This window comes from Malus domestica, chromosome 05 (genome assembly GCF_042453785.1).
Source record: "Malus domestica chromosome 05, GDT2T_hap1".
In the NCBI taxonomy this organism is placed as follows: domain Eukaryota; kingdom Viridiplantae; phylum Streptophyta; class Magnoliopsida; order Rosales; family Rosaceae; genus Malus; species Malus domestica.
Window position 1 is genome coordinate 35,552,085 of NC_091665.1, and position 27,931 is coordinate 35,580,015.

Here is a 27,931-nt window from a genome sequence, read left to right on the forward strand (position 1 = left end):
AATGGATAGCAGTTTCTCATGTGTTCTAGGTAATATAACCATAAATATAATCGTAAGGGTAATTTAATAACTACACACTATTACATAGTTTAATTTTTATATGTAACAATGCATAATTGACTTGTAACATCGACTTTCTGACTTACTCTATACTAGAAAGATTGGAGGAGGACATGGAAGAGGGGAGAATGGGAGGGACTTGAAAATGAGTCCAAAGGGCCCATCCATTCTGTGACACTGTTTTTGGAGAAATGAATAGTTGTTGTGATCATAGGCTGATTCATTTAACACCCATCATATCACAGTTGCCACTTTTCTCAATCTCTCAAAAGCATCGAACACTTAGAACCTCTCCCCAACGATAAGGAGAAATCCACAACCCCCACACATACCGCCCAATCAGTCCCATTGTTCTTCCCGTCCACATCTCTCCCAATCCACAAAAATCGAAAAAACCACCCCATTAACCTCTCATCTCACTCAGTCAACCTCCGTTTACTATCCCACACCCCCAACAGCAATGGCCTCCACCACCGCACCCACCACCTTCTCCCTCCTCCACTCCGCCACTGCTTCCACCTCCCGCACCCGCGCTTCCCTCTCCCATGTCTCCCTCCCCTCCTCCCTCAAACCCACTGCCCTCCGCCGCCTTGGCTTCTCCGCTGCCGACCCCCTCCTCGCTCTTCAAGTAGCTTCCAAAGTCCGATCCTTTGGATCCGGCAAAGGGGTCAGAGGCGTTGTTGCGATGGCGAAGAAGAGCGTCGGGGACCTTTCGGCGGCGGAGCTGAAGGGGAAGAAGGTGTTTGTCAGGGCTGACTTGAATGTGCCTTTGGATGACAGCCAGAACATCACCGATGATACTAGAATCCGCGCTGCTATCCCCACCATTAAGCATTTGATTGAGAATGGGGCTAAAGTCATCCTTTCCAGTCATTTGGTATGTGGGTTCTTTCAATTATGTGCTTTTTGTTACCGGGATTTGCTTGTTTTCTCTGTTTTTTATGGTTTCTTTGTCAAGTTTGCTGAAATGGGTTCTGTTAGTTATTCTTTTTTCCCTTTTGATTGATTTGGAATTGGGCTGAAGTCGAAATCTTTGGACATGTGCTTGTTTGTGTAAAAAATGTATGAGCTTTGAGTTGTGTTTGTGGCCTCTTGAGAATTGAAATGGTTTGTGTCTGATTCTGGGTTTGTTTTGGCTTGATTTCGGTCCAATTGGTTTATTTAGTTTTTACAGTTTTATTAATGTACTAATTTGGTAGCTTTTTTCTCTGAACTTGTTACAATGTGGATTACCAAAATTATTTTGCGTCATTGGTTGGAATTTTTTGTTTCGGACTGATGAAGTTGATAATTCTGTTTGAGATTAGACTATTAGTTGCATTTGCACTATCACTACCAAGAACAGATGTGGTTTATGTCTTCATCTTCCGATTTGATATTTAGGCAGATCTCATCAGTTATTGAATGATGTGATGCAATAAATCTGTGGTTTTTCTTAAAACACCGGCTTTCTTTCATTGCTGATTAAGAATTTTCTTGTATGTTTTCAGTGTTGATGGTTGGGGCTATGTTTTCAACTTTTATGGTGCTTTATGATTGTAGTTTTGTTTGTACTATTGGCATCTCTTTGTTGCCAAATACAATGGTATTTGATGCAAGCTGAATCAATGTGCATTTTATTTCAGGGACGACCAAAAGGTGTGACCCCAAAATTTAGCTTGGCACCTCTTGTACCTCGGCTTTCGGAGCTTCTTGGCATTCAGGCATACATTTTTATTAAGAAGTAAAATTGTAATAAGAAGACAAATCAAAATGGCAATAAATACGGGTGTTTAGTGAAACTGATTTTTTGCTACTTCTACTTTTGTTTGCATAACTGAAACAGGTTGTCAAAGCTGAGGATTCTATTGGTCCAGAAGTAGAGAAGCTGGTGGCTTCACTTCCTGAAGGTGGTGTTCTTCTTCTTGAAAATGTGAGGTTTTACAAGGAAGAAGAGAAGAATGATCCTGAGCATGCAAAGAAGCTTGCCGCCTTAGCAGATCTTTATGTTAACGATGCATTTGGGACTGCACATAGAGCTCATGCCTCAACTGAGGGAGTCACAAAATTCTTGAGGCCATCTGTAGCCGGTTTCCTTTTGCAGAAGGTGAGGGGTCCCATTCTCGTATCTGCTGTATTATTGGCCATAAGTTATTCTACTGTTTTTTTTGACCTTCAAGTAATACTGATTTCGTAATTTGAAGCTTTAGTTAAAACCAGTCAAGCTAAAGTTGTATTGGGATTTAAGTATCAACTCAAGTTGCTTAATTGGGTTGGGTTTTCACCCCTGCAGATGTTTTGCATGTTGGTAGTTACTAAGATATCTTTGTAATGAAAATCATAAATTTCCTTTTGTGTTTACTTCCTTACAATAACTATGGAACTATAAATGTGATCGTTCCACTGTCCAAGCCTACCTCCCTTCTTTTCTGTATGAACTCCTGGTTTAAATGTTAATGTTTTATTCATTCTTCTTAGGAACTCGACTATCTCGTTGGGGCAGTATCAAGCCCCAAAAGGCCATTTGCTGCCATTGTTGGTGGTTCAAAGGTCTCATCCAAGATCGGAGTGATTGAGTCACTTTTAGAGAAGGTTGATATCTTACTTCTTGGTGGAGGTATGATTTTCACATTTTACAAGGCACAAGGTCTCTCGGTCGGTTCATCTCTGGTAGAAGAAGATAAACTCGAACTTGCTACATCACTCATGGCAAAGGCCAAGGCAAAAGGAGTGTCTCTTTTGTTGCCCACTGATGTCGTAATTGCAGACAAGTTTGCTCCTGATGCAAACAGCAAGGTTCATTGTCTTAACTGACCTTTTACAATTTTATTCTTCGGTTCACAACCTAACACCAAATGATCTCAGCAATAATATTACTGTGCTAATGTTTTATTAACTTTGATCAACACTCCATGCGGAAGAAATGACGAGTTGGTTTTGTACTTGCAGATTGTTCCAGCTTCAAGCATCCCTGATGGGTGGATGGGATTGGATATTGGTCCAGACTCTATTAAGACATTCAATGATGCACTGGATACCACTAAAACCATCATCTGGAATGGACCAATGGGAGTGTTTGAGTTTGACAAGTTCGCAGAAGGAACAGAGGTATGCAGGAATTTTTTTTCTTTTCTGATTTTTACCTGTTCAGTGTTGATATATGCAGTTCCTATATGTATCTTCTTACAAATGCGTACTGTGTCGAGAAAAGTTGTCTTGGAATGTAGTAAACTCCATATCTAGATCCTCCAAATACAAGATAAATAGTTCTCGCATTTACTTAACAAAGTCGATGCTCACCTAGTTGCCTGATTAATCTACTATTTGGCTTTTGTATCCACAATGAACTCTCCATTTAAGTTGACGTGTAGTACTAGTATATCAGTTTGCACCGTTTAAGTTTAGTTTAATATATTTGACTGTGTAGTAGATTTTTGTCGGAGGAAATTTTTAGCTTCTCTTCCCGTTAGAATTACTCTTTGGGAATATGAATGTGATGTGAGTGGTGATGCAAGTTATACCTCTTTCCTTGCAGTCTGTTGCAAAGAAGCTTGCAGAACTTAGTGGGAAGGGAGTAACAACAATCATCGGAGGTGGAGATTCTGTTGCGGCCGTGGAGAAAGTAGGAGTTGCTAGTGTGATGAGCCACATATCAACTGGTGGTGGTGCTAGTTTGGAGCTGTTGGAAGGCAAGGAACTTCCTGGTGTACTTGCTCTTGACGAAGCCATACTAGTTCCTGTGTAAGGACCTTTTTTTTTTCCTCTGCATTTTTTTCCCTGCCCACCGTGTTGGTGTTTAATTCGAGTCTGTAAACAAGAAATGGCGTGTAGGAAGATGTGAGTTCGAGTTGTAAATGTCTAATGTTACCTTTCATATAAGGTCCCAATATGTCTCTATATAAAGTTTCCATAAGAGATGGCGGGGAGGGACAAAGGCAGCCGTTCGATCAATCTAATAAATTTGTTCTTTGCAACATTTTCTTTTTAAAATGTCTCATGGTTGATTCTCTATCTCAATCACAATTTGTTAACCCCTGCGCCTATGGATTTGGTTTCTGGTTCGACGTTACAATTTTCCAAGCTGCGAAAATCAAACATTCAACGGACTGACAAAGTACAATCTTCATAAACTGTAGTTAGTCCTTGTTTTAGAACAAAAAAAAAATTAAAGTTCAAAACCTACGTTCGTCATAGTATTAGAAAATGCGTACGTATTTTGTTTTTTCATGTCTGCTGTATGTGAGGAAATGATGCCAACATACAAGAAAACATCAAAATCTCAAGGACGCCATGCTGTGAAAAGCAAACAAATAATCCATCCTTTACAATGACAAAAACATAACATTTATCGCAACGACAACTACGATGCATTCTTTCATATTTCAAATCTCCTGACCTGATGCGAATGTGGCATTAGAAAACGTCTTAGCAGTAAACAAAGAAAATTAAACAAAATCAGCCAAAGATTGAATCGAACTAAGTAGGGAGCTACCCCTCGAGGTCGTAATTATGTTGAAGTGAATTCCTTTCGACATCACTTCTGTTCTCAACTCCATCAGGTCATCATATACATCCGTCAGGTCATCATGTGCATCGAAACAGTGAGGATAGTATATGGTCATCTTCTCTAAATCGTGAGCATGTTCGAGAATAGAATATGCGGGCTCAATATCAGGCTCATAATCATCATATGGTATGACTACCTCCTTGGCTTGAGAAATAAATGAAAGATCTTGCCATTTCCGATCGTCCATATTTAACCATAGAAGCTGAAAAGACAGACAATCAAGTAAATTGGATGAAAACAAAACATCAACGAAATAAATAACGAGTTTGTGATTAAAACGTGAATCAATCTGCTTAATTTGTGAAGTAGTGTTGTCTTACCTCAAGAATATCTGGATGCAGAATAAGAACTTTAACCTTGCGGATGCTACAAAGAAAATCAATTAAGATATCATGGTTACAGATCGGAATTGACGAAGAAATCTCAGCCTTCTCCAAGCACATTAAGTTTCCAAGATTTTGGCTAGTCGTACATTCCCCAAACCATTCCAAACACTTGAGGTTTGGAGCATAAATGTTGACCCATTTTTTTGTCTTCCTCCGAAGCTGTGGATTTAAATGTAATTTTTTCAGTCTGTCACCTGAGATGTTAACATGGCGTTCGGGGATGTGGTAAAAATCAGACTCATGCCAAAATCCACAATCTTTAAGAAGTAATTCCTTCATGGAAGTGCAGCAACATGAAATCCACTTCAAAAATCGATCATCTTCATCCTTTATCGAAACATCTTTCAACCTCAGGTAATCGAGATTAGACAAAAAATCGATGAAGGGCACATCACTAATCGTGCACTTCATGTCCACAAGCAGAGATTTCAACGATTTACAGTGTAAGATGGAAGCAGGAAGCTCTCCAAACCTAATATAAGTGACAACAAGATGAAGCACTTCAACATTGCACCTCACAGCAATTTCAATCCATTCCCTCAATCGCAATCGGAAATCCTCATCATGGTCGTCATCAAAAAAGCACCAACGAAAACGAAAGCATTGTATCTTAAGATGCACCCCACGTTGAATGAAGAACCTTTTCAAAGAATTGAAAACCTTTTTGTTCTTTCGACGAGTGGATATATCCACACCAGAAAAGTCATGAAAATTCAAGTACGGGGTCGATATATAAAACTCTCTGCATGCTTTGGACACGCAGCCAACCCTAGTAAGGTCTTTGAAGTTGAGGCGAGACATAATTTCATGAGCGATCTCGATCGGGAGATTACTGAATCTATCCATCCTACTAGTTTTTCTCTTTCTTATTCGGTTGCGACTCCGACGATCGGTACTACGAGCATGATCAAAACTTGCAGTGGTCATTGAAAAAGCAAAATACAATCGCCGGTTCACAGACAGGAAAATCAAAACCACGCAACTATGTTTTAGGCGGAATTAGGGTTTTAGGCTGGTTTTATTGTCTAGTACTGGGCTTCTTTTGCTTGTCGATCTGAGCTTTGTTCTAGGCCTTTCGAGTGCTGCATTTTTTTTTGTTGGGCCTTTTGTTCGCCCCAAGTTTGTATTTGTTTGTGATTTATGCTTTATCTGGATTTGAATTTGAGATTTCTTATAACATTAGTGGGATGTTTGCTTACTTGAATACGAGAAGACACTGTGACAAGAACAAAAAATAGTGTTGGAATGCTGGAATGCATGCAAGTCATATCTTTTGTTAAAATGCATGCATGAAATAAACATGTTGGATGACTAGTGAAGTTAGGCTAGTCAACCTTCTTTGTGTAAATTAGGCAAGTTAGGCAAGTTAGGCTTATGTTCTCTTTCTTTTCCTATATAATGTTTCATCTTGTAATTGTTTTGATATGAAATACACATCAAAAATTCTACATGGTATCAAAGCAGGAACTCGAAATTCCTGGCTCTGTTGATCGTTTCCGCTAAGTTTCTTTTACTCTAAGCCAAGATGGCTGGAGAACATTATGAAGCTGAGTGCTCGATGGATGCTCTGTTGATCGTTTCCACTAAGTTTCTTTTACTCTAAGTCAAGATGGCTGGAGAACATTTACTCTAAGCCAAGATGGCTGGAGAACATTATGAAGCTGAGAGCTCGATGGATGCTTTAGCTCTACCTAACGTTGTTCAAGTTTGTGGCACGAAGCCATTATTCTTTGTTTGCGGCATGAAGCCAGCCATTATTCTTTGTTTGCGGCACGAAGCCATTTCAAGTTTGTTTGTTTGCGGCACGAAGCCATTACTGTTTGTTTGCGGCACGAAGCCATTTCAAGTAGGAATTTGGTAACATGGCGCAGCAAGAAGCAAAGCGTTATTTTTACTAAACCTCTTCCTACGGTTTAGTTCATGCGCATTCTGTCCAAGCTTGGCTCAAGGAATCCCCTCGATCCAGCTTGAGGGGGAGTGTTGGAATGCTGGAATGCTGGAATGCATGCAAGTCATATCTTTTGTTAAAATGCATGCATGAAATAAACATGTTGGATAACTGGTGAAGTTAGGCTAGTTAACCTTCTTTGTGTAAATTAGGCAAGTTAGGAAATTAGGCAAGTTAGGCAAGTTAGGCTTATGTTCTCTTTCTTTTCCTATATAATGTTTCATCTTGTAATTGTTTTGATATGAAATACACATAAAAAATTCTACAAATAGATCGGCAAGAACCGAAAAGTTTTGGAATAGCGACAACAACAGGAATGCGATTCATACAAACTACTCCACCTAATCCACTTCATTCTCGATTTTTCAAGTATGAAATTACAAAATTTAATGTGAAATGTGAAAAAGATATTTTGATTCTTAGCGTGTTAGCGATCGAAAGTGAAGTATGAACTAAAATAAATCTGATACCTATTCATGGTAACTGGTAAGGAAACAAATAAGTCATAAGATTCATCATCTTACCCATATTTATATAAGAAGTTGTCTATTTCATCAAAGGATATCCACCAGTCAAAAGGACATCTCGTGATGGCATGCAGCATGCTCACTTTAATTAATAGTTGAAACGTTGCTGTATGATGCCATAACCTGTAGGTGTCTCATCTCAAGATGTCCGTGCCCAATCTTATTTCGAATATGATAATTTTACACCTAGGAAATTATATTTCAATCTGAAAAATATTTTACAAGAGCCATAAATCTATTCCAAATTAAGATCAATATAATTTATAGGAAGCATATTGGAACTCGAGTAAGCTAGCGGCACGAGATTATTTTTGTTCATCAAATTGAAGGATAGCGAGCATTAGCACTAGGGGAGGGTTCGGTTCGGTTTTTTTCGGCTTGGTTTCGGTTTCAGTTTGGTTTCTTTTTATAAAACCTAATTTTTTTAAAATTTGAAAATTGGTCTATGCTCTGCAGCTTTGCTTACATTTTTTCCGTTTCAAAGAAAGTAAAGGAAGGAAAAAAGAGAAAGAGAAAGAAGATACAAGAAGAAACAAAGAGAAAGGAGATGTAGGGAGGGTCAGGTGGGGAGAAAAGAAAGGAAGAAAGCAGAGGGTCGGATGGGGAGAAAAAAATGGAAGAAAGTAGAGGGTTGGGTGGGGAGAAGAAAAAGGACTTGGATTATGGGTTAATGGTTGACCTAAAACAAAAGCTTAAAACTTGGGTCTAAACCTAAATTGGACTTGGAAAATATAAACATTCAAATATTAAATAAATAAATAAACTTAATTATATTTAATTCGATTTGGTTTGGTTTTGTTTGGTTTTTGAATCATCGAAATCGAAATTGAACCAATAACTTTCGGTTCAATTCGGTTTTCTTACTTCGGTTCGGTTTTTTTTGTTCGGGTTTTTTCGGTTTCAATTTCGTATTCAGTTCGGTTTTTTTCGGTTTTGGGGTTTTCCAACCCATCCCTTATTAGCACCATGTTAGTTGTCGTTGAATGAGTGGTTTAATATATGTGCTACACATTTCAAAGTTTACATTCATCTAACATCAGTTATTGTAGTGACACGCTATTTGTAGAGACATTACTTGATCAACTGACTTAGTCTACAATAAGCAAAAGTGACTATTTAGGATGCCAAGAATATGCCAAAACATATTAGGTGAAGAAAAATAAATTTTATATCAACAGCACAAAACCATATACTGCCAGCCCATGGTTTTCCCTAAGGCCAGGTCCAGAGAAAGAAGAGTGGAGAATCCTTGAGCTCACCGTGCTGCCCAAGATGGCAATAACTAGGTGCGCTCCTAACAAAAAAAACTCGCACGTGTCGTACATCCCACGCACCAAATCCTTTCTTTCCTCTATTAAAAAAAAAAAGCCCTCTCTTACTGTCAGTCTCCCTGTCTTGTTCATCTATCTCTCACTCTCAAAAGGTCTCAGCTTTGTTTCTGTAAGCCCCTAAAAACCCAATCTTTCACCTCTTTTCGTATTTATTTATTGACTAATTGATTTGGGTTTTTTTAATTCTGATCGATTTCTACTGTTTTTGGATTGTCTTGGAGGTGATTTTTGTGCTGCGATGGCGACCAAGAAGAGCGTGAGTACTTTGAAGGAGGCTGAGTTGAAGGGGAAGAGAGTGTTTGTGAGGGTTGATCTCAATGTTCCTTTGGATGACAACTCCAACATCACTGACGATACTAGGGTCCGCGCCGCCGTGCCCACCATCAAGTACTTGATCGGCCATGGCGCCAAAGTTATCCTTGCTTCTCACTTGGTAATATTCCTTACCATTTTTACTATTTTAGAATCTGGGTTCTGTTTGTTTGGGAATCAAATGTATGGGTTTGTGTTACTTTGTAAGATTTGTGTGTTTTGAATCGATTAGTTTCTTTGCTGACGTTGTTCTGAATTCTGAAAATTACTGATTGGATCTGCTTTGCATGGTCAGCTTGGATCTTATAAGTTTGATTGATAAGGATTACGATGGATTTGCTGCTTGATCAATGTTGATCAATTTGAAGATCCCCATTTTGTTTTACCATTCTATATGTTTTTTAGTTATCGTATTATTTTGACCATATTATTTGCTTTAAGTTCGTGCCCACTATTGGAGTTTCGGATAACTTTTAGTTTACTTTTATGTATTCGCTGATGTTGCATCTTAGTTAGGATTGTGTCTGGTTTCATCTGTCTCATTGGTTTGTAGCAGTGACTGTTTGCTGTTAGTAATAACCGAATACTGACTCCTAGGATTGATCCTTTGAAAGCAATGAATGATCAATATGGATTGTTTACTTTGAAAAGTTGGTTTCTTTAAAACATCTCTTTTGATGACCTTGGCAAGTTGTGCAGCTCTTGCGGGTGCTTAAGTAGTCCTTGAAGTTATAGCTTGCTGATTCGTTCCACTATTTCGTTTATTGTGCAATTATTATCATTTTTGGACTTAGCTGTTTCATTCTTTCTGCTTATTTCATCCCCAATTTATCTGTTTTCACTTTTCACTGCTTCTTTTACTTTTATAATACTTTTTTTCTAAATGCCTAGATATAGTGGGATAGATTTGTGTTGCAAGATCTGGTGAATGGTTTTTATGTTTGTGTTTATGTTCTTATTTTCCGAACCAATTTGAGGTAACCTTTGAAAGTTACTTATGAAAATATGCTCTGGATTGTTGTTTTTAGGGACGTCCCAAGGGAGTAACTCCCAAATACAGTTTGAAGCCTCTTGTGCCCAGGCTTTCTGAGCTCCTTGGACTCGAGGTTTGTATTTTCTTAAACATTACAATTTTTGTCCGATGGTTTTTATCTCATGGAAAGCTCTATTTGATCATAACGTATTTATTTATTTTCTGTTACAGGTTAAGATTGCCAATGACTGTATTGGTGAGGAAGTCGAGAAATTAGTTGCTCAACTTCCAGAGGGAGGAGTTTTGCTCCTTGAGAATGTTAGGTTCTACAAGGAGGAAGAGAAGAATGACCCTGAATTCGCCAAGAAGCTTGCTTCACTTGCAGATGTTTATGTGAATGATGCTTTTGGTACTGCTCATAGGGCTCATGCATCAACAGAGGGAGTGGCTAAGTACTTGAAGCCTTCCGTTGCTGGATTCCTTATGCAGAAGGTATGTCAGTTTTAACTCACCAATTGCACTTACTTAAACCATGAATGCTCCACCGCTCTACTTCTCATTGAAGTTATTCCCTCTTAAGGATAATGGCGGTCGCAAGATATTTCACACATTTACTTTTCATATATGGTACAACAATTTTTCTTGTTATGGTAACCCCATGTTTTATTCATGTGGTGCTATCAGGAACTTGACTACCTTGTCGGCGCCGTAGCAAATCCTAAGAGGCCATTTGCTGCCATTGTTGGCGGTGCAAAGGTGTCATCCAAGATTGGAGTGATAGAATCCTTGTTGGAGAAGGTTAACATTCTCTTACTCGGTGGAGGAATGATCTTTACCTTCTACAAGGCCCAAGGGCATTCAGTTGGATCTTCCCTTGTGGAGGAAGACAAGCTTGATCTTGCAAAGTCACTTCTTGAGAAGGCCAAATCTAAGGGGGTTTCTTTTCTCCTCCCAACTGATGTGGTTATTGCTGACAAGTTTGCTGCTGATGCAAACAGCAAGGTCAGTAGTTCCTCTCCGTTGTTTTGATAACTATCACAGAAATGTCACTTTATGGTTTCTCAAATGCTTATGTTTTCCTGCAGGTTGTGCCAGCTTCTGCTATTCCAGATGGTTGGATGGGATTGGATATTGGACCAGACTCGATCAAAACTTTCAGTGAAGCTCTGGATACCACTCAAACTGTTATCTGGAACGGACCTATGGGTGTTTTCGAGTTTGAGAAGTTTTCTACTGGGACTGTGGTACATAATAAACTTAATTTCTGATGATTTTTGAACCATCAGGCAATATATTGCGTTTTTACCCCATCTATGGAAGCTTCCGTGCTTTGATAGCCATTACAATTTCTTATATATCACTTATGGGTCGTCTGATAAAATGCAGATTTACATAGATTTTCTTATCTAAAAGTAATCTTATATAACTGTTTTGGGACTTGAGAAACATCAATTCATATAGATTTTATAAATTTAGGCACTGATTATGAATCTAATCCATTTCATGTCATCAGGCAATAGCTAAGAAGCTTGCAGAGCTGAGCGGCAAGGGGGTGACAACAATCATCGGAGGTGGTGACTCAGTTGCCGCTGTTGAGAAGGCTGGGCTTGCTGAGAAGATGAGCCACATCTCAACTGGAGGCGGTGCAAGCTTAGAGCTCCTCGAAGGCAAAACACTCCCCGGAGTCCTTGCTCTTGACGATGCTTAAGCTGAAAATTTCTCAGTTTATTTTGTGCATTTCGTTGCAGTTAAATGGTTGGTTTTCAACCAGAATGGATCAAGTAAAACAGAGCTTATCTTGTAGAGGCTTATAGGGGTAGAGATTTGAATAAGAACCGTCTTGAGATTTACCATTTTACGTGGGTTGGATATTTTTTGGAACAATGTTAATGATCCGACGTGTTTTGCTACACATCAGTTTGCTGTGGGAAAGTGATGTTTTTGGTACTAACTTTGTTGTTTGATCGTTATAATGTTGTATGATGGTTTGATTTAACGAGAAATTCTACGGTGTGTTGGTGTGATGTCTTGCAACGTATTTTATTGTTTGTTCATATTGTAACACGTGAAATAATCCATGTGACTGGTCATTGTTATGTTGAAGAGTTTTTCAAACCTTATTGAGTGGTTGTAATCTCGAAGTGTGTGATGAGCCTGGCAGCAACCCTATCTATCTTCGATATTGTCAGCATCATGTCCTTGGGAAATTGGGTTGGAGTTTCAATTGACTCTGAGGGTGGAATCGGAATTTGGTATTTACCAAAGTTAAAGTGGAGAAGTGTTCAAGTTGGCATAGCAATGCAAAAATTAGTGTCAAGTCCTAATAGTATAGGGTCTAAAGTGAAAATCCTTTTAAAAATACAAATAAAAAATAATTTTCAAAAGTATAGGGTCTAAAGTGAAAATAATTGTAAAAGTTCATATCGAAGAAGTTGATTCATACTTTTCTTGCATGCACTTACCATGAAACACATTATATTCATAATTTTTTATAAGTTCATGCAAGTAGTCGATAAGTCTTTCTATATATCTTGTTTAATTCTTTTTTTTATGTTGCACTCGTTCGTTTTATTAAAAAAATGTATACTATAACTTTTTGTCAAAATGATTGAGATATTCGAGAAACTAAGGGGAGTGTATTCAATTGAGAATGTGAGAGATTTTAATGGATTTATAAGGGGGGTGTATTCAATTGGGATTTTAAGGGATTTTAATTCTTTTAATGAATCTAGGGGTATTCAATCAGGATTTCAAGTGATTCTCTGAAATTTTAGGTGTATTCAATTAGAATTTTAAGATAGTTTATTAAAATCCTTAGAAATCTGGGTGTATTCAATTAGAATTTTAAAGAAGTTTATAACATTCCAGGTGTATTCAATTAGAAATTGATTTTACAGAATTTGAGAAAGTTGAGGAATTAGAGGGAATTGGAGAGATTTCGTAGTGTATTTTAAGCATCCACAAATCTCACCTCTTCCCATGAGATTTCAAGGGAATTGAATCAAAATTTTATATGGAATCTCTACAAATCAATTAAACTCCATAAAAATTCATGGATTTATAAATCCATTAAAATCTCTCACATTCTCAATTGAATACACTCCCCTAAATCCATGAATTTTTATGGAGTTTAATTGATTTGTAGAGATTCCATATAAAATTTTGATTCAATTCCCTTGAAATCTCATGGGAAGAGGTGAGATTTGTGGATGCTTAAAATACACTACGAAATCTCTCCAATTCCCTCTAATTCCTCAACTTTCTCAAATTCTGTAAAATCAATTTCTAATTGAATACACCTGGAATGTTATAAACTTCTTTAAAATTCTAATTGAATACACCCAGATTTCTAAGGATTTTAATAAACTATCTTAAAATTCTAATTGAATACACCTAAAATTTCAGAGAATCACTTGAAATCCTGATTGAATACCCCTAGATTCATTAAAAGAATTAAAATCCCTTAAAATCCCAATTGAATACACCCCCCTAAAATAGAACAATGAGAGAATGTGAGCTACTCAATTTAGTACCCTTTAGGGTAGGGTCGATCCTAAAATTTTGGACGCCTTGTGCAAGAGTAATAGTTGAAGTACTTTTCTTAAAAAATTCAAAGTTAATAGATATTATATAAGAAAAATTAATAAAAATGGTTTGAAAACTTTGAATTTTAATGATAAGGACAAAATAAAGGGTAAAGTTAATAGTACCAGGATTGACTTTTTAGTGTAAAAATGTGATTTTTCGTTAAAGTGAACAGTACCGAGTGTTTTTCATTAAAGTTCCTATTATATATGCTAAAACGTTGTGGCACTATTCATTAATAGTGAAAGGGTGAAACTGTCCTCGTTGTCTTCTTTGCTTGACGTAGTGTGAAAAGCCGGTTTTGGCCATGCATGCCACACGTCTTTCATCGTTACTCTCTACTTCGTCTTCTTCACTCTACTTTGGGTTTCCTTTTTCTGCTTCGCTAATCTATTGTTTTTCCCTGTCTTCATCACACCCTCTTTTCCTCTCATATCCTTCATTTTTATTTCACTAAATAGCATCGGAGGAGATCCTGCCTTTGATTTTTTTTGGGATTTAGTTTCCCGTTGCTTTTCAGAGGAGTCGTTCGTTTGGCGAATTCTTGGGAAAATCCAAGCTATCTCCCGTTCTAATTCAAAGAAGTTTTATACCCCATCAAAGCTTTGGCTTCCGTTCTGATTTGAAGAAATTTTAAACCCAGAAAAGCTTGGTTTCTTGTTGAGTTCTCCCACATTTGTCTCGGTTTTGGTTTTTGGGTTCTCCTTTATTTTAAATCAACTTTCTATTATTTAATTATTTTTATTTGCCATGTCATAAAAACATGTGGATCTCATATTTGTCACGTCATCACTTAACAATCAATTCAATAGATGACTAACAGATGACTATTGGTTGTATAACATTGAAATGAAATAATAAGTAATATATAAGATTGAAACGTTTTAAAGTTGTCGTACGATGTTGTAATTGTACTCAAACTTGAATGAGCAAAATGTAACTTACCCAATTTATTAAGTATGACTTTTTTCGTATTTAAAATATTGGGCTGGAACACTGAGTCCTAATTTTTGCGAAGCCTTTTGTGGCCGCCCAATCCACACACCCTATATGATGTTGGACAACGAAGAAAGATAAAGAAAATAAAATGTTTCAAATTTTCGGACAAAATGTTGAGAAACATTGGATTCGATTGATATGACGACGGAATAGGCATCAAGAAGTATTTTGGCATCAGAATTAGACGTATAATATGTTGTTTTGAAAAGAATTGTGAGCATAAGAAGACTAATGGTTTTACCATGAGCCCATAGTGTCTAAGATCATCCGAGGTTGTTTAGGCTTTCAAAAATACATTTATTTTTTGTAATAAAAATCAACCTTTTCATTTGTCGTCCGATTAGTGTCATTTTGATTTTGTTTAATTACCTAAGACCCTTGAGCTTCTCCAATGCATTTTGATTATGTTTATTTAAGCTGTTGACTTATATTGTAATACCATCTTTCACGAAATTTATATTGAACTTGTCATTCACGAACGTTATGATTTTTTTTAATACAATGTATTTACACTAGGACGTGATAGGAAAAAATTGGTATCGAATTCGTCATCCATAAGATTCAAACCTAAGACCTCAACACTTACAAGTGAATAAAAATATCATTTGTAAAACTATGTTTCAAATGGATTTTAAATTTAATTAGAGGTATTATTTTTAGAGCCAAATGTGTGACTCATCCTATTGCAAATGCAGCAGAACTATCCTCTTTTTGAGAAAACAGACGCATCAAAGTGTTAATATTAGGTACTCGGACATAGGTTTTGCCAAAAACAAAAAGTAGCTCTCCAAAAATATCACAAAAGCAATTCAACAAGAGAAAACCAACTCTAAATCCTTGGAGCATTTGCTCAATCCATTCGAGTTTTTCACGCATGCTTCTGCTCAATCCGGAGGACGGAACCCTTTATAATCGAAGGTGGCAACGTACGTGGTTTTCGTCAGCTTACATGATAGTGCAGCTCCCGTACTCCCTACAACGAAAAGGTTGATTCATCAGTCATAAACTGAAGATTCTGAATGTTCACAAGTGAAGTGAGATGGGACGTACTCTCGAAACTTTTTCACGTCCTCATAGTGGCTCAAGGCTTGCTCAAACTTGAGCCACTGCGGACCTGAATCCTGAGGATTCACATTCTTTGGCCCCAAGATATAAGCCTGAACAACGAACTCCGGAGTTCTTGAGCTGCTCGTTTATTATGACCATCAAATTAGACGTAACGTGGTCAATGATGTCCACATTAGGCAATCGAAAATTTATTTCCAGTGACAAATAAATCCTGTAACATACTTACCTCCCTTCATATTCCGCTAACCATACTAAATAGGCTGCACCAAAGTACATCGAGAAAAATGGCTTGCTAAGATCATCACCTTGATTAGGATTATATGCTCTAAAGCCCATCTCGCTGCACACAACGCGGAAGTTTAAATGTATAGTAAAAACTGAAAATAATCTGCTTTAACATTTCCAAACACTGGAACAATCTCTAGACAGATTGCTATAAACTTTTTGAGCATGCTTCTCTGTTCCAATTAAGTTCTGTTCAGGAGATAGACATACTTGTAGAGCCATGAAGCTGTAGAATAGTCGATTCCCATAATTCCAGCACGTGGTCCGACACCATTCAGGAAACGCAAGCTAATAACCTCTGCAAGAGCACAAAGAACTGACTGTGCAAAAAATAAGTCCCCCGAAAAGAAGAATAACAAAGTAAAAGACAGTGAACGTTGGAGTCAAAGAAGTGAACCGAGTGAGGATAGAAATGCTTATGAAACAGAAAAACACAACGAAAATGAAAAATAGTTTCGTTATCTTCCAGGCTTTTACATATCTCAGATGAAGAATCAGGTTGTAAAAACTGTTGCGCCTTGGAACGTTCGTTAGTGTGGAAACGAGATTCAGATTACAACCTCACCAAATCACACTCAGTTGAACATAATAAAATACAAGAAATAAAGACACTAAGAAATTTACGAGGTTCAGCAAAAACATGCCTACGTCCCCGGAGAAATATTGCTCTTCACTATGAGAATAACTAGTACAAGTACACATGAGTTAAATCAACATAACCCAATCCTGAATCCCTTGCACACCCACTCATAGAATTTTTCAAGAACCTCACTCTACCCCAAGAGTTCTTTCACTAGAATACTTTTCACTCTAGCTCTCTTGATTTTCTCTCAACCCATGTTCAACATTTCCCATGGAAGAGCCGAATGCTCTCTCCACCTTGGATGCTTTTCTGGCTGCCATCTCACACACGGCAAGCATGCCTAATGCAAGCATTTCCTTGCATTAAATAAAGGCCAAGCCATCTCATTTCTTGCATAATGCTCCCAAAGTCAAGAGGCAAACCCACTTTTGCTTTTACTTTGCAGCATTTGTCTGCAACTTTCAATGCAGCCCACACCATATGATATTTCCACCGAAAGCAAACACATGTCACTTCATTGTTGCCAGCTCAAAATATGAGCCAATCACAACAAAAACCAGTGTCGAAAACAGTCGAAAATATATTTCACAACTTAGAGGTTATACTTACAGGTTTAATTGGCTTTGTACTGAAGTGTTTTGTGAGTATGATATCTGCAACTGCCTGCAAGAAGTCAATATCATTTAGGTGACATGTTAAGGTTGATTTCACTCACATTGCAAACCGAAAAAATATAATCATAAACTTCAAACCATGGTCTTTTCTAAATTCGTACCTTCAGTTCTACATGAGAAAGATATGGTCTTTTCTTTTCGTCAATGGAAAATCGTACTTTTCCCTTTTTCTCTCCAGTCTTGGTCCACTCTTTAGAGACGTCATGACGATTCCACATTTCCTCCATGTCTTCTGGGGACGCTCTGACATCCCAATAAACATGATGACCTGATCAAATTTTCTCGGCTTAGTAATATAATGCAAATGAGGAATAAAATGACAGAAAATTCTTGAATTTTGTATGACAAAGCTAAGAAGAGGATCTACATTCTTGAGGAAACCTATATATTCGGGACTGCATTCTATCAGAGGACAAACAAAGAATCATCAAACATCGTAAAAACACTTATCAAAACAAAACATGTTTGGATTAGTACCATCCGTGGCAACTCACGGACTGCCATCTCCACAACTGTTCTCTTTACAATGTTCATACTAAACAAAATATAATATATTTTTCTAAAACAAATTTATCAGTTGAGCTGGCGCGAATAACTGTAGCACGCTCTGTAACTGGAAAGAGGACCAACCTGCATCGTGTGAGGGTGCAGACGGCGCAGCATGATGGGTTTTAGAAGCGGAGCCATGAATTGGAGATGGATGACCTTCAAAACTTTTTCTGCACAAAAGGTGTGATACACCATAATCAGCTCTGGAATGTATCTGAAAAACTTTAGCTTCTACTTAACAATTATTGAGACTTCATAATTCAACAAACGCAACACATTGTTTTCTTTTCGCTACAAATAAAGGAAAACATTTCAGTGCATCATTACATTGTCAAAAAGAAAATTACTGTTACAAAAAATGCTTAAACCAAGTTCCAGATTATAGTGATAGAGAGAAGATAGCAACCTGGATGGAAGACTTTCTTTGACTAAGCGATACCGTTGCCAATATGGCAAAGTTGATTTGTGAGTTGCCTTCTTGGTACCACCTTTATATGCCCTAATTATGAATTCTTCACTTCTTTCTCTACAAAGACGGACGTATATATCAGTATCGAATCTTAGAAGATGGATATAACCAAGTCCACATTCATAGGAGACACACGTAACAAGATACAAAAAATGATGAGACGAACACTATATTTTGTAACTCACTTGTTCTCAAATTTTGCTAACCATTTAAGATACGCAGCACCAAAATATACATTTACAAAAGGCTTGAACAGAAGATCGTGATCCCCTTGAACATCATATGAATGGTAACCCAAATCACTGCAAGAAAGTTTTACTTACAACGTCATTGCACCAAAATTACATAAAAAGTAGATAAACAACATTTCTGGTCCATTTAAGAGTCACGTTCGCAAGATCAAATCAGTTCATATAGGTCGTACCTAGCTAGCCAGTCAGCTGTTTTTGGAAAAAGTTGCATGATCCCTACAGAGGTGGACTTAGCTTTTTTATCATACCGCGTAGCAAGGGGTTGTCTATCACTTTGAAGGTCTGCAATAGCACAAATCATATCCTGCAGCAAAAACAAAAGCCAAAATAAAGGGAACGAAAAGACTTGGCCGCATAACAAGGGCATGTTTATTGTCCAGCAGAGATTGAAGCTGCATTCTCAGCAGCTGATGACTCAATTGCGAAGACCAGATATATATGCCACTGAGGAAAAGTGCATTCTATTATTCTTTTGGACGGAGGAAAAAGTGAGTTCAATGCAATCTGATTAAAGCACATTATGGAAAAGGGTAAAGACTAGCTAATCTGTTCTTATCATAGAAAACTTACAGGATCTATTTGTGAACCAAAATGCCGGCGGATGATGATCTCAGCCACAGCCTGAAAAACAGCCATATGATGCAAGGTAAATAATTCAACAAATTCGGAAGAAAATGGTCTGCGCCTAATTTATTCCAAAAGAATTCTCTTTAGCATTTTTTTACTGTCGTTCCCCATAAGGAAACTAAGAGTTGTAAAAGAAAATGTAATTGGCTAATTGCCTAGTCTCATACGTCAAAACTTCTTAGTCAAACTTATAGTAAATCATTTCCTTCAATGTAGTTAGAACTGTGCGCTTCACCTTCATTTCGGTCTGTGTCAAATAAGCATTTCCATCGGGATCGCGCGAGAGGTGAACTTTCTGGCCTTTGGTCTCTCCAACATCTAACCATTCTGCAGCCACACAGGGACTACTCCACAATTCTTCCAGGTCGTGGGGATCAACACAGTAATCCCAATATTTATAGCTGGCAGCCATCCTTGCAATTTTGTTGGATCTTTATCCTAGCATCTGATATACACAAGAAGATTAATTTCTTATAGCAGTATTCATTAAGTGCCCATAAATAAATACTCTTGGAAAACAACAATGTGAGAAACAGAAAAATCACACAAAGTTTCTTAGTAAGAATGAAAATTCTCATACCCCGGATTTCCAAATTAAATCCAATACTGTGCAATTCATCGCAGCCTTAAGACCAGAATTTAATTCATTTCTTCCCTAAGACCAGAATTTGCAACCTAAATCAATCATATTTCAGTCTTAACAACATCCGAAGCCCAAAACAAATAACCACCCCGTCAAAAAGCTGCAGTTTTTCACCATATTATATATATATATATATATATATGATGAACTATCAACAGATCTATATTAGACCCCATAACATGCCAACCCAAAACAAGCACATACAAATACAATGTACATGCATATATATACAAATTTTATTCCATGCATAAGTAAATTGGTGATCTCTAATCATATATGTGACGTTATGTTGTCTGATTGAAAATCAACGTATTTATATGTCGTTCTATATTATTACTTTCAAACATGCATGATTTAGTATAATCAACGATTTTAACAACATAAATAGGAAGATAAATTTTTCAAAGAGGCAAAAGAATTTTGGAGTGGATTACCAGCGGCAAGAGGTGCAATGAGAGAACAGATTTTTTATTTATCTTTATTTTTTAATTGTATGGTCTCTCGAGAGAAGGGTATGCTGGAATGTTATATGAAATGAAGGAGGAAGACGGAAGGTGGACAAATGACCATTGTTGCCGGAAAGTTATGTGGCAATTACTCATCGTTGGGGGAGAGCTTGTCAGAGAATGACACTTGGCTTTCCATGTCTAACCAATGCTGAAACTTTCTTCGTCTTCCTTTACACAATTAAAAATTTTCTGTTTTTGCTCTTTTCTTTTTCGTGATATAAACTCTATATCAAGTCAGACAAAAAAAAAAAAAAATTATATCAAGTAAAAAGATAATTTGTAAAAAGTTAGTAACTTAATTGGTTAAGAGAATTTATTTTTACATTTGAAATTTTTAGTTCAACTTTCTCCTCTCAATATCGTTTGTATAAGAAGTTAATTTTTTTTGTTATGCCTTAATAAATTATCAATTTTATTCTAACATTAGTAGTAAATAAATAATTTTGGTTTACGAAATCATGAGTTCAAAAGAAATTGAATACAAAATACAAACACAGACAAAACCTCAAGAACAAATGATAAAACTTGGAAGACAAGAAAACTACTACCAGCCTAAAAGCTAATTAATTAACCTAAAGTGCTGCATTTCTTACACGTTTGCCAAATTCGATGCATGCAAACCTAATTACTCTATTAAGTATATTAACATTTCACATCGTGTGAAAGAATTACTGACAAATTGGAAAATATAACAAAATTGTATGGTGACTTGCAATCTCGCATACATATGATGCGATACCAAAATCTCTACACCAATAATCTAACTTCAACATAAATTAAACTATATCATTTGTGTATATACTATGTACAATGAGTACTAGAAATCTATGGCCGTGTTACTATTTTTTATTATTTTTAATATAAGAGAATTAGAGATGAAGGAAGAGAGATGAGAATAGTTGACAGGAGAGTAAAACAACTTATACAAAATGATCATATCTGTTCCACTGTTGTTTTGTCTTATAATTTAATTTTCGGGCATGTTTGAGATTGTTTTTGAAAGGAGTAAAATCACTTTTTGACAATCATAAGTGTTTTTTACTATGTTAAGTGGACAATTTTGAAAGTGCTTCTAGATTAAGTAAGAAGTTTCTTCGATAAGTACTTCAGTGTGCTTTTTAAGCAGCACTCGGATTATTAATTAAAATCCCTAGATATTTCTGAATTTTGATAAAAATACTTTGTAAGTGTTGTGAGTATAATTGTTTTCTACATAAGCAATTCCAAACAGACTTTTCATCCCCCAACTTTCAAAGAATGTGGGCAATGAAATTGGATGACAAACTCCCATCTCATGATTTTGATATTTTCTTGATGATTTGCTGGGCTCTTTGGGACGCTAGGATTAAAAGCCTTTGGTCTGACAATTATGACAAATGTGCTGGTTGCTAGGGCTATGTCATGGTGGCATGAGTTTGTAGCAATAAAGGAGCCTTTGACCAATTAGTCTCCGATTGGAAAAATTGTGGAGAATACAAAAGTTTTGCTTTCAATGATCACTGAGGTTAGCTACACCTACACCCATGTCCACCGCCAAGTTAATGGCGTCGCCCATCACCTTCCCCGTTATGCTCTCACTGTCGAACTCCCCTGTGCTTGGTTGGATTCTCCACCAAATTTTATTCTGGATTTACTCTTTCGAGGATTGCAACTTGATTTAAGCCTGCTTCTGCCGCTATATTGTGTACTTTTTTTCTTTTTCTAGTTGATTGAAATTTGCTATCGTTTCTTTTTATTTATTTGAAAGAAAAAAAAAACAGAATTTTCATCCTTGTATAAGCTACTTGTTTTCCTTTCTTAATTTTATTTGTGCGTTGAGTGGCAATCATATAATCACATGCATCATGAGTTCCCAGGACAACTTTAACATCTTGATTAGTAAACAACTACTCATATGTGTGTTGATTTCTTGTTATAATGTAGGCGTCTAATTACAATTATAATTCGAATATAAGCTTATAACCAAGTAGGCTAGTGGCTATTATTGGTGTGCTTATATATGATGGGTAACTTTGAATGTTACTCTTCCAACAACATTCTTTGTTTCGTAAGCCTTCTTTGGAATCCATAATCTAATCAATAAGTTGTTTAGACATCTATATCTTCGTATCAAAATTCATATATATATATAATAGACAAAAGAGTCTTTGATAACTTTTCTTAAAACAATTATATAGATGAATAGCACGCAAATGCATCTATGTACAAGATTGCGAACAAAAATTTAGTAATCCCACTAACCTTCAACGTTCTTAATAGGTGCTTTCAAATAAGGGTTCAATGTAGACAAATAAGTTAAATCACATAATCAGTCAACACACTTAAATCTGGAATATATTGAGATTTATACCTAATAGTTGTTAACGAAAGAGACCGAGTGTGGATGCAAATTTTCGCCTTCTTCTTCTTGGACAAAATTTCACCTACAAAACAATTAACACCTTAGGGATAAGGCCAAGAGCCTTACGCGCCCACGATGAATGGGGGGGCTTTGGCCGAAGAACCTCCAATGCCAAAGTTAAAATTTAGAGAGAAAAAGTGTTTAGATGATTTTTGGGAGTTTTGCAAGAGTCTCAACTTAGCTTTTTAGAAGAAATAGGGTCATATATATAGGGAATGGGGTGTTATTTGGTGATTCAATTAACAATTAATATATTAATTAGGTATAAATATATTAATTGGCTAATTATCATAATAAAAGAAATGTTTTGGGAGGTTTTTGGAGGTTATGGAATGAGGATGGATGAGACAAATTTGAACTTGTTAACTATTTTGGGTACTCTTGATTTGGTTGATGGATGATTCTCCACTGCTCGCATGTAGGAGATCCGGTATGCCTCGAGGGTAAATTTATCATCTTCACCCAAAAATCCACGTGTCACTTTGTGATTATTTTTGGCTCCACAAATGCCCCCACACCTGCTGGGCTACTCGTAGGAAAGTGCAGCAAGTGTAGAGATCTTCTTGCTCTAGGAAACTTAGGACTGCTTCCTGTTTTGATGTAGATTCCCTCTTTAATATGAAATTAGATCCTTCTAGGAAAATGAAATAAATTTCTCTCAAAACCTATTTAAGTCCACCTTAAGTGGGTTATTAAATCAACTTTGGAGAGTGATTTATTCTACCCTACAAGAGAGAGCTTAGATGATATTTGTTTCCCCTCATTTAGCAATCTTCTACATTTTGCTCGTGCAAATGACCGTCTTTCGTAGCTTTCTTCGTCTTCTTCGTGCCGCACCAATGTAATAAAAACTTAATTTCTTCTTGTCTTCTTCTTAGATGGTGTTGCCATGGGGCAGTCGTCGGCTTGTCATGGGCCAGTGAGGTGGTGTGGTAGGGGCTATTGCTTGTGCTACTCAGCTTGATTGAAGCCAAGGATTAGCTTGGCATGGGCCGAGGAAGTGGCGTGGCATGGGTAACGGTTTAAGCTGCCATGTCTGGGCTGCTTGCCAAAAATGAGGAAACTGCTTGAGTTTGATTTCTCAGTTGCCGTAGATGGAGCAGTCAAAGATAAAGCTGCTGAAGATGAAGTGTCAGATGAGTGAACTGTTAAGTGCAAAAGTGGCTACTGCCCCTGACCATTTACTGCGTAATTGATCTTCAAGCATTCGATCTTTTAAGCTATGTGGCCTTCTCACACTGGAGAGCTTACCTAGATGGGTATTCAGGAATTAGTTTACTCTTTCGCACTGGAGTGCAATTAGTTTACCCTCTTGCACTAGAGAGCAATTAGTTTATCCTTTCGCACTGGAGAGTAAACCCATATGGGTGTCAGGAAATTAGTTTACCCTATCGCACTGGAGATCAATTAGTTTATCCTCTCGCACTGGAGAGCAAACCCATATGGGTGTCGGGGAATTGGTTTACCCTCTTGCACCAGAGAGCAATTAGTTTATCCTCTCGCACTGGAGAGCAAACCCATATGGGTGTCGGGGAATTGGTTTACCCTCTCGTATGGGTGTCGGGGAATTGGTTTACCCTCTCGCACTGGAGAGCAATTAGTTTATCCTCTCGCACTGGAGATGGGGAATTGGTTTACCCTCTCGCATTGGAGAGCAATTAGTTTATCCTCTTGAACTGGAGAGCAGACCCTTTTGGGTGTTGGGGAATTGGTTTACCCTCTCGCACTGGAGAGTATAGAAGTCATTGTCATAAGTGCGGCTGAGGAAAGCTGGACTGCTAGGATAACCGAAATAATCCTTAGCCTGCCCCCGGTTCTTGGTAGTTGGGCTGATGTGTCCTTCTGGTACTCGTTTGCCCCATGGCCCGCCATTAGGCTGAGCTGCTGTGTTTGTCGAAGCAGAAGTTATTTTTATATCCGACAATCTATGTGGGGTAGTCCTATCTGCTCGATCTTGTCATTAAAAGATAACTTGCTTATGTTGGTCATGTCTCATCGAAGCGCCTTATCAATAGCTTCGTTGCGCAAGAAATTGCGCAATCGCTTGGTCATGAGCCTTTCTACTTCTACCTGAATTTGCCTTTGTTGGGGATGGCAGAGCTCTCGGCTACCCCGGTTTTAACCTGCTGGTCTAGGCTGCTCTTTCATGTGCTCGGCTCATCTACGTCGTGGCAAAGTGCATATGGTCCACTTCTGGCAAACAAGGAATTATTCGCGGGCTGCCGGTTGAACTTGAGCCAGATTGAGTGATTGCTTCTCTCTGTCCATCGTGCTGCTTGCTCCGATGTGATGTGGATGATACTCCTTGCAGGCCTAGCCAAGAATGAATGTTTTGCCTAGAAGGCTGCACATGTTGATAATCAGAGTGTGGCCCCAGCCGTGAGTGTATACTTGTCCTCGAGCCTAGTCGATATTGTACGCTCCTCCGCGCGCTAAGACGGGAGTATACGCTATCTCGGGGGCCTAATCGGGAATGTACACTGCCTGAACGTTCGGCTCGTGGCTGTTTGTCGGGATGCTGCTGGAAAGGTTCGTCTGCCCTTATCTTACTTCGGGACACCTCGTCCGAGGCACGTTGGATCTCGATGCGTTGCAAAAGTTGATTCACCAAAGTCGTCTGTTGTGCAAGGACACTCGTCAACTCTATGACTTGTCGAGACAAGTGTTGTTCGCCATTTAAATTGGAAGAGCTTGGAAGGAATGTGCCTCATTGAGCAATAGAAGTATGGTAGACTCCAGGCATGAGATTTGAGTTGGGAAATGTCAAATTCGTGGAGAAATATGGTGAAAATGCCCCCGGCTCAATGGTTGCTCCAGATAGTTGAGATATTCTCGGGCCAACTTGAGTTGCTTGGGAAACCATAGGAGGCAAGGTTGCGGGAACATGCATGGTTATGGGAGTGGGTTGCTTGGCGGGAGCAGGCTGGGCCGCAAGAGTGGGAGTGGGCTGCTCGGCGGGAACATGCTGGGCCACGAGAGTGGGCTGCTCGTAGGGAGCAGGCTAGGCCATGACAGTAGGTTGCTCGGCGGGAGTAGGCTGGGCCACGAAAGTGGGCTGCTCGGCGGGAGCAGGCTGGGCCACGAGAGCAGGTTGCTTAGAGCGTGATGCATGCAAGTGCGAGGCTTGGGCTCGGGCCCATGCAAGCTTGGATGGCACGGCTTAGGCCATGGTGGAACCTCGTAGTGGTGGTACCACTTCGCCTATGACCACATTTAGCCTCATGGATCGCCGCGGTTCAATTTCTTGAGTATTAGAATTCTCACTTGTGGAATTTTCTAAATTTCTAGCCATTATATTTTTCTTATATGTTTTATCAAAGAACCTTTGCAAATAAAAAATTCTAATAATAAGAACGTATGAAAAATATTCAAATGGACTAGAAAATAACGAAAAACCTTTTTATGCGAGAGTCTTCTACGAGTATGGATCTCAACTCTCAATGAAAGCACCAATTTGTGGATGCAAATTTCCGCCTTCTTCTTCTTGGACAAAATTGCACCTACAAAACAATTAACACCTTAGGGTCAAGGCCAAAAGCCTTATGTGCCTACGATGAATGGGGGGGCTTTGGCCGAAGAACCTCCGATGCCAAAGTTAGAATTTAGAGAGAAAAAAGTGTTTAGAGGATTGTTGGGAGTTTTGCAAGAGTCTCAACTTAGCTTTTTAGAAGAAATATGATCATATATATAGGGAATGTGGTGTTATTTGGTGATTCAATTAGCAATTAATATATTAATTAGGTATAAATATATTAATTGGCTAATTATCATAATAAAAGAAATGTTTTGGGAGGTTTTTGGAGGTTATGGAATGAGGATGAATGAGACAAATTTGAACTTGTTATCTATTTTGGGTACTCCTGATTTGGTTGATGGATAATTCTCCACTGCTCGCGTGTAGGAGACCCGGTATGCCTCGAGGGTAAATTTATCATCTTCACCCAAAAATCCACGTGTCGCTTTGTAATTATTTTTGGCTCCACACCGAGTACACCGCCACCATATTAGTTGCTAAACCCCTTTCATAAAAGTCTCTTAATAGAGGTAATTTACATGTGTTATCGACTATATGTATGGTCCGTAAATTAGGTATATTTCTTTAAGGAGTAAATAATATCCATTTCATTATCATGTTGGACATTGTCATCATGTGAAAACAAAGTACCCGTTGACATCAAACAGATGTTTTGTGTATTAGTCCAAGCTTGTGCGGTTGTGCCTAAGAAAATGCCATGACCTAATGAGACAACAAACAAATCATGTCATCCCCGAAAGCAAGATTGCACTTGTTACTTTGTTAGCATATATATGCCTTCCGGCTATTAGCTTCCAACTCTATTGCCAAGACAAATGTTAAAATCAGTCGTAGATATTCAGTAGTGGATCCATGATTCGAATTTTAGGAGGTTATAGTGTTAAAGGTTCAAGTTTTTTAGATAGAAATTGAGCGCGAAGCGCATATAACAATTCAGTTTAGTCACTGAGGCATTTCATTTAACACTTGACGAATTTATTGTCATCAGCCGCACCAAGTTGCACACATGTCCGAAGATATTAATATATGCTGAAGTAATATGCTAAGTGCTATTGAGAGAATTTCTAGAGTGCTGTCAACGGAACATGCGAGGGACATTTTGTCAAATATTTGGTGGGCACAAAAAAAACCCCACCAAATATAGGAGTTTTAACTAAACACTCTTGATACTGTTTACTTTTAACAAAAAACCATATTTTTACATTTTCCTGGTACTAATAACTACACATTTATTTGTTATTTTTCATTAAAACTAAAGTTTTTTTAGACTTTTCGTTAATTTTTCTACCAAATATTAGAACTGTCATCGAAAGATTTTCACATATATATTTTTATGACTCCAAATAATTCTACCTTGATTCCGATGTGCATCCGTCACTGGGTGTGCGGGTGCGTGATCGATTTCTCTTCCAACTTTTAGTTCTTAGTCTACATCAGATTAAAAGAGTGTTAAAATGAGTCGCGAATGGGCGCGTGATTGATTTATTGTTGTGAGTATTACTATTTTCCTACCTCTAGGAAGAGCACGTGCAGAGCTGTATTTGGTTGTTTTCAACCCTAACCTACCACTTCACGCACACCCCGACAAAGCTAAGGCCAAAAGAGTACTGTGTGGAATGCGTTGGCTCCACGCTGAGATATTATCACATTCAATCATCAATGTCAATAAT

At 37.9% G+C, this 27,931-nt stretch overlaps 4 protein-coding genes across 5 annotated transcripts; 2 read left to right on the top strand and 2 right to left on the bottom strand.

Annotated features, from left to right (window-relative positions):
• Positions 1-181: 181 nt before the first annotated feature.
• On the top strand, positions 182-4,015 carry LOC103435386 (phosphoglycerate kinase 3, cytosolic). The gene is made up of 6 exons (XM_008373774.4): positions 182-937; positions 1,686-1,763; positions 1,886-2,146; positions 2,518-2,835; positions 2,989-3,147; positions 3,575-4,015. Exons 1-6 carry the CDS (start codon positions 521-523, stop codon positions 3,782-3,784), a joined length of 1,443 nt encoding a protein of 480 aa, XP_008371996.2. The 5' UTR covers positions 182-520; the 3' UTR covers positions 3,785-4,015.
• A 326-nt stretch (positions 4,016-4,341) lies between these two features.
• Positions 4,342-5,959, bottom strand: LOC114824958 (putative F-box/FBD/LRR-repeat protein At4g03220). The gene is made up of 2 exons (XM_029102840.2): positions 4,927-5,959; positions 4,342-4,808 (listed from the first exon to the last, which is right to left on the bottom strand). The coding sequence occupies exons 1-2, from the start codon at positions 5,917-5,919 to the stop codon at positions 4,485-4,487; spliced, it is 1,317 nt and encodes a 438-aa protein (XP_028958673.1). The 5' UTR covers positions 5,920-5,959; the 3' UTR covers positions 4,342-4,484.
• A 2,708-nt stretch (positions 5,960-8,667) lies between these two features.
• LOC103435384 (phosphoglycerate kinase, cytosolic-like) lies at positions 8,668-12,107 on the top strand. The gene is made up of 7 exons (XM_029102841.2): positions 8,668-8,907; positions 9,020-9,231; positions 10,139-10,216; positions 10,315-10,575; positions 10,768-11,085; positions 11,169-11,327; positions 11,597-12,107. Exons 2-7 carry the CDS (start codon positions 9,037-9,039, stop codon positions 11,789-11,791), a joined length of 1,206 nt encoding a protein of 401 aa, XP_028958674.1. The 5' UTR covers positions 8,668-8,907; positions 9,020-9,036; the 3' UTR covers positions 11,792-12,107.
• Positions 12,108-15,285: 3,178 nt separating this feature from the next.
• Positions 15,286-20,370, bottom strand: LOC103435385 (uncharacterized). Of its 2 annotated transcripts, none has more exons than XM_008373773.3 (13): positions 20,251-20,370; positions 19,409-19,618; positions 19,117-19,167; positions 18,720-18,850; positions 18,481-18,597; positions 18,233-18,352; positions 17,908-17,996; positions 17,379-17,545; positions 17,213-17,266; positions 16,231-16,340; positions 15,962-16,075; positions 15,718-15,852; positions 15,286-15,640 (listed from the first exon to the last, which is right to left on the bottom strand). In XM_008373773.3, the coding sequence occupies exons 2-13, from the start codon at positions 19,583-19,585 to the stop codon at positions 15,613-15,615; spliced, it is 1,293 nt and encodes a 430-aa protein (XP_008371995.3). In that variant the 5' UTR covers positions 19,586-19,618; positions 20,251-20,370; the 3' UTR covers positions 15,286-15,612. The 2 variants fall into 2 exon arrangements, with proteins under 2 accessions (XP_008371995.3, XP_028958675.2); XM_029102842.2 differs by lacking the exon at positions 20,251-20,370 and adding an exon at positions 19,754-19,869.
• Between the last annotated feature and the right edge of the window lie 7,561 nt (positions 20,371-27,931).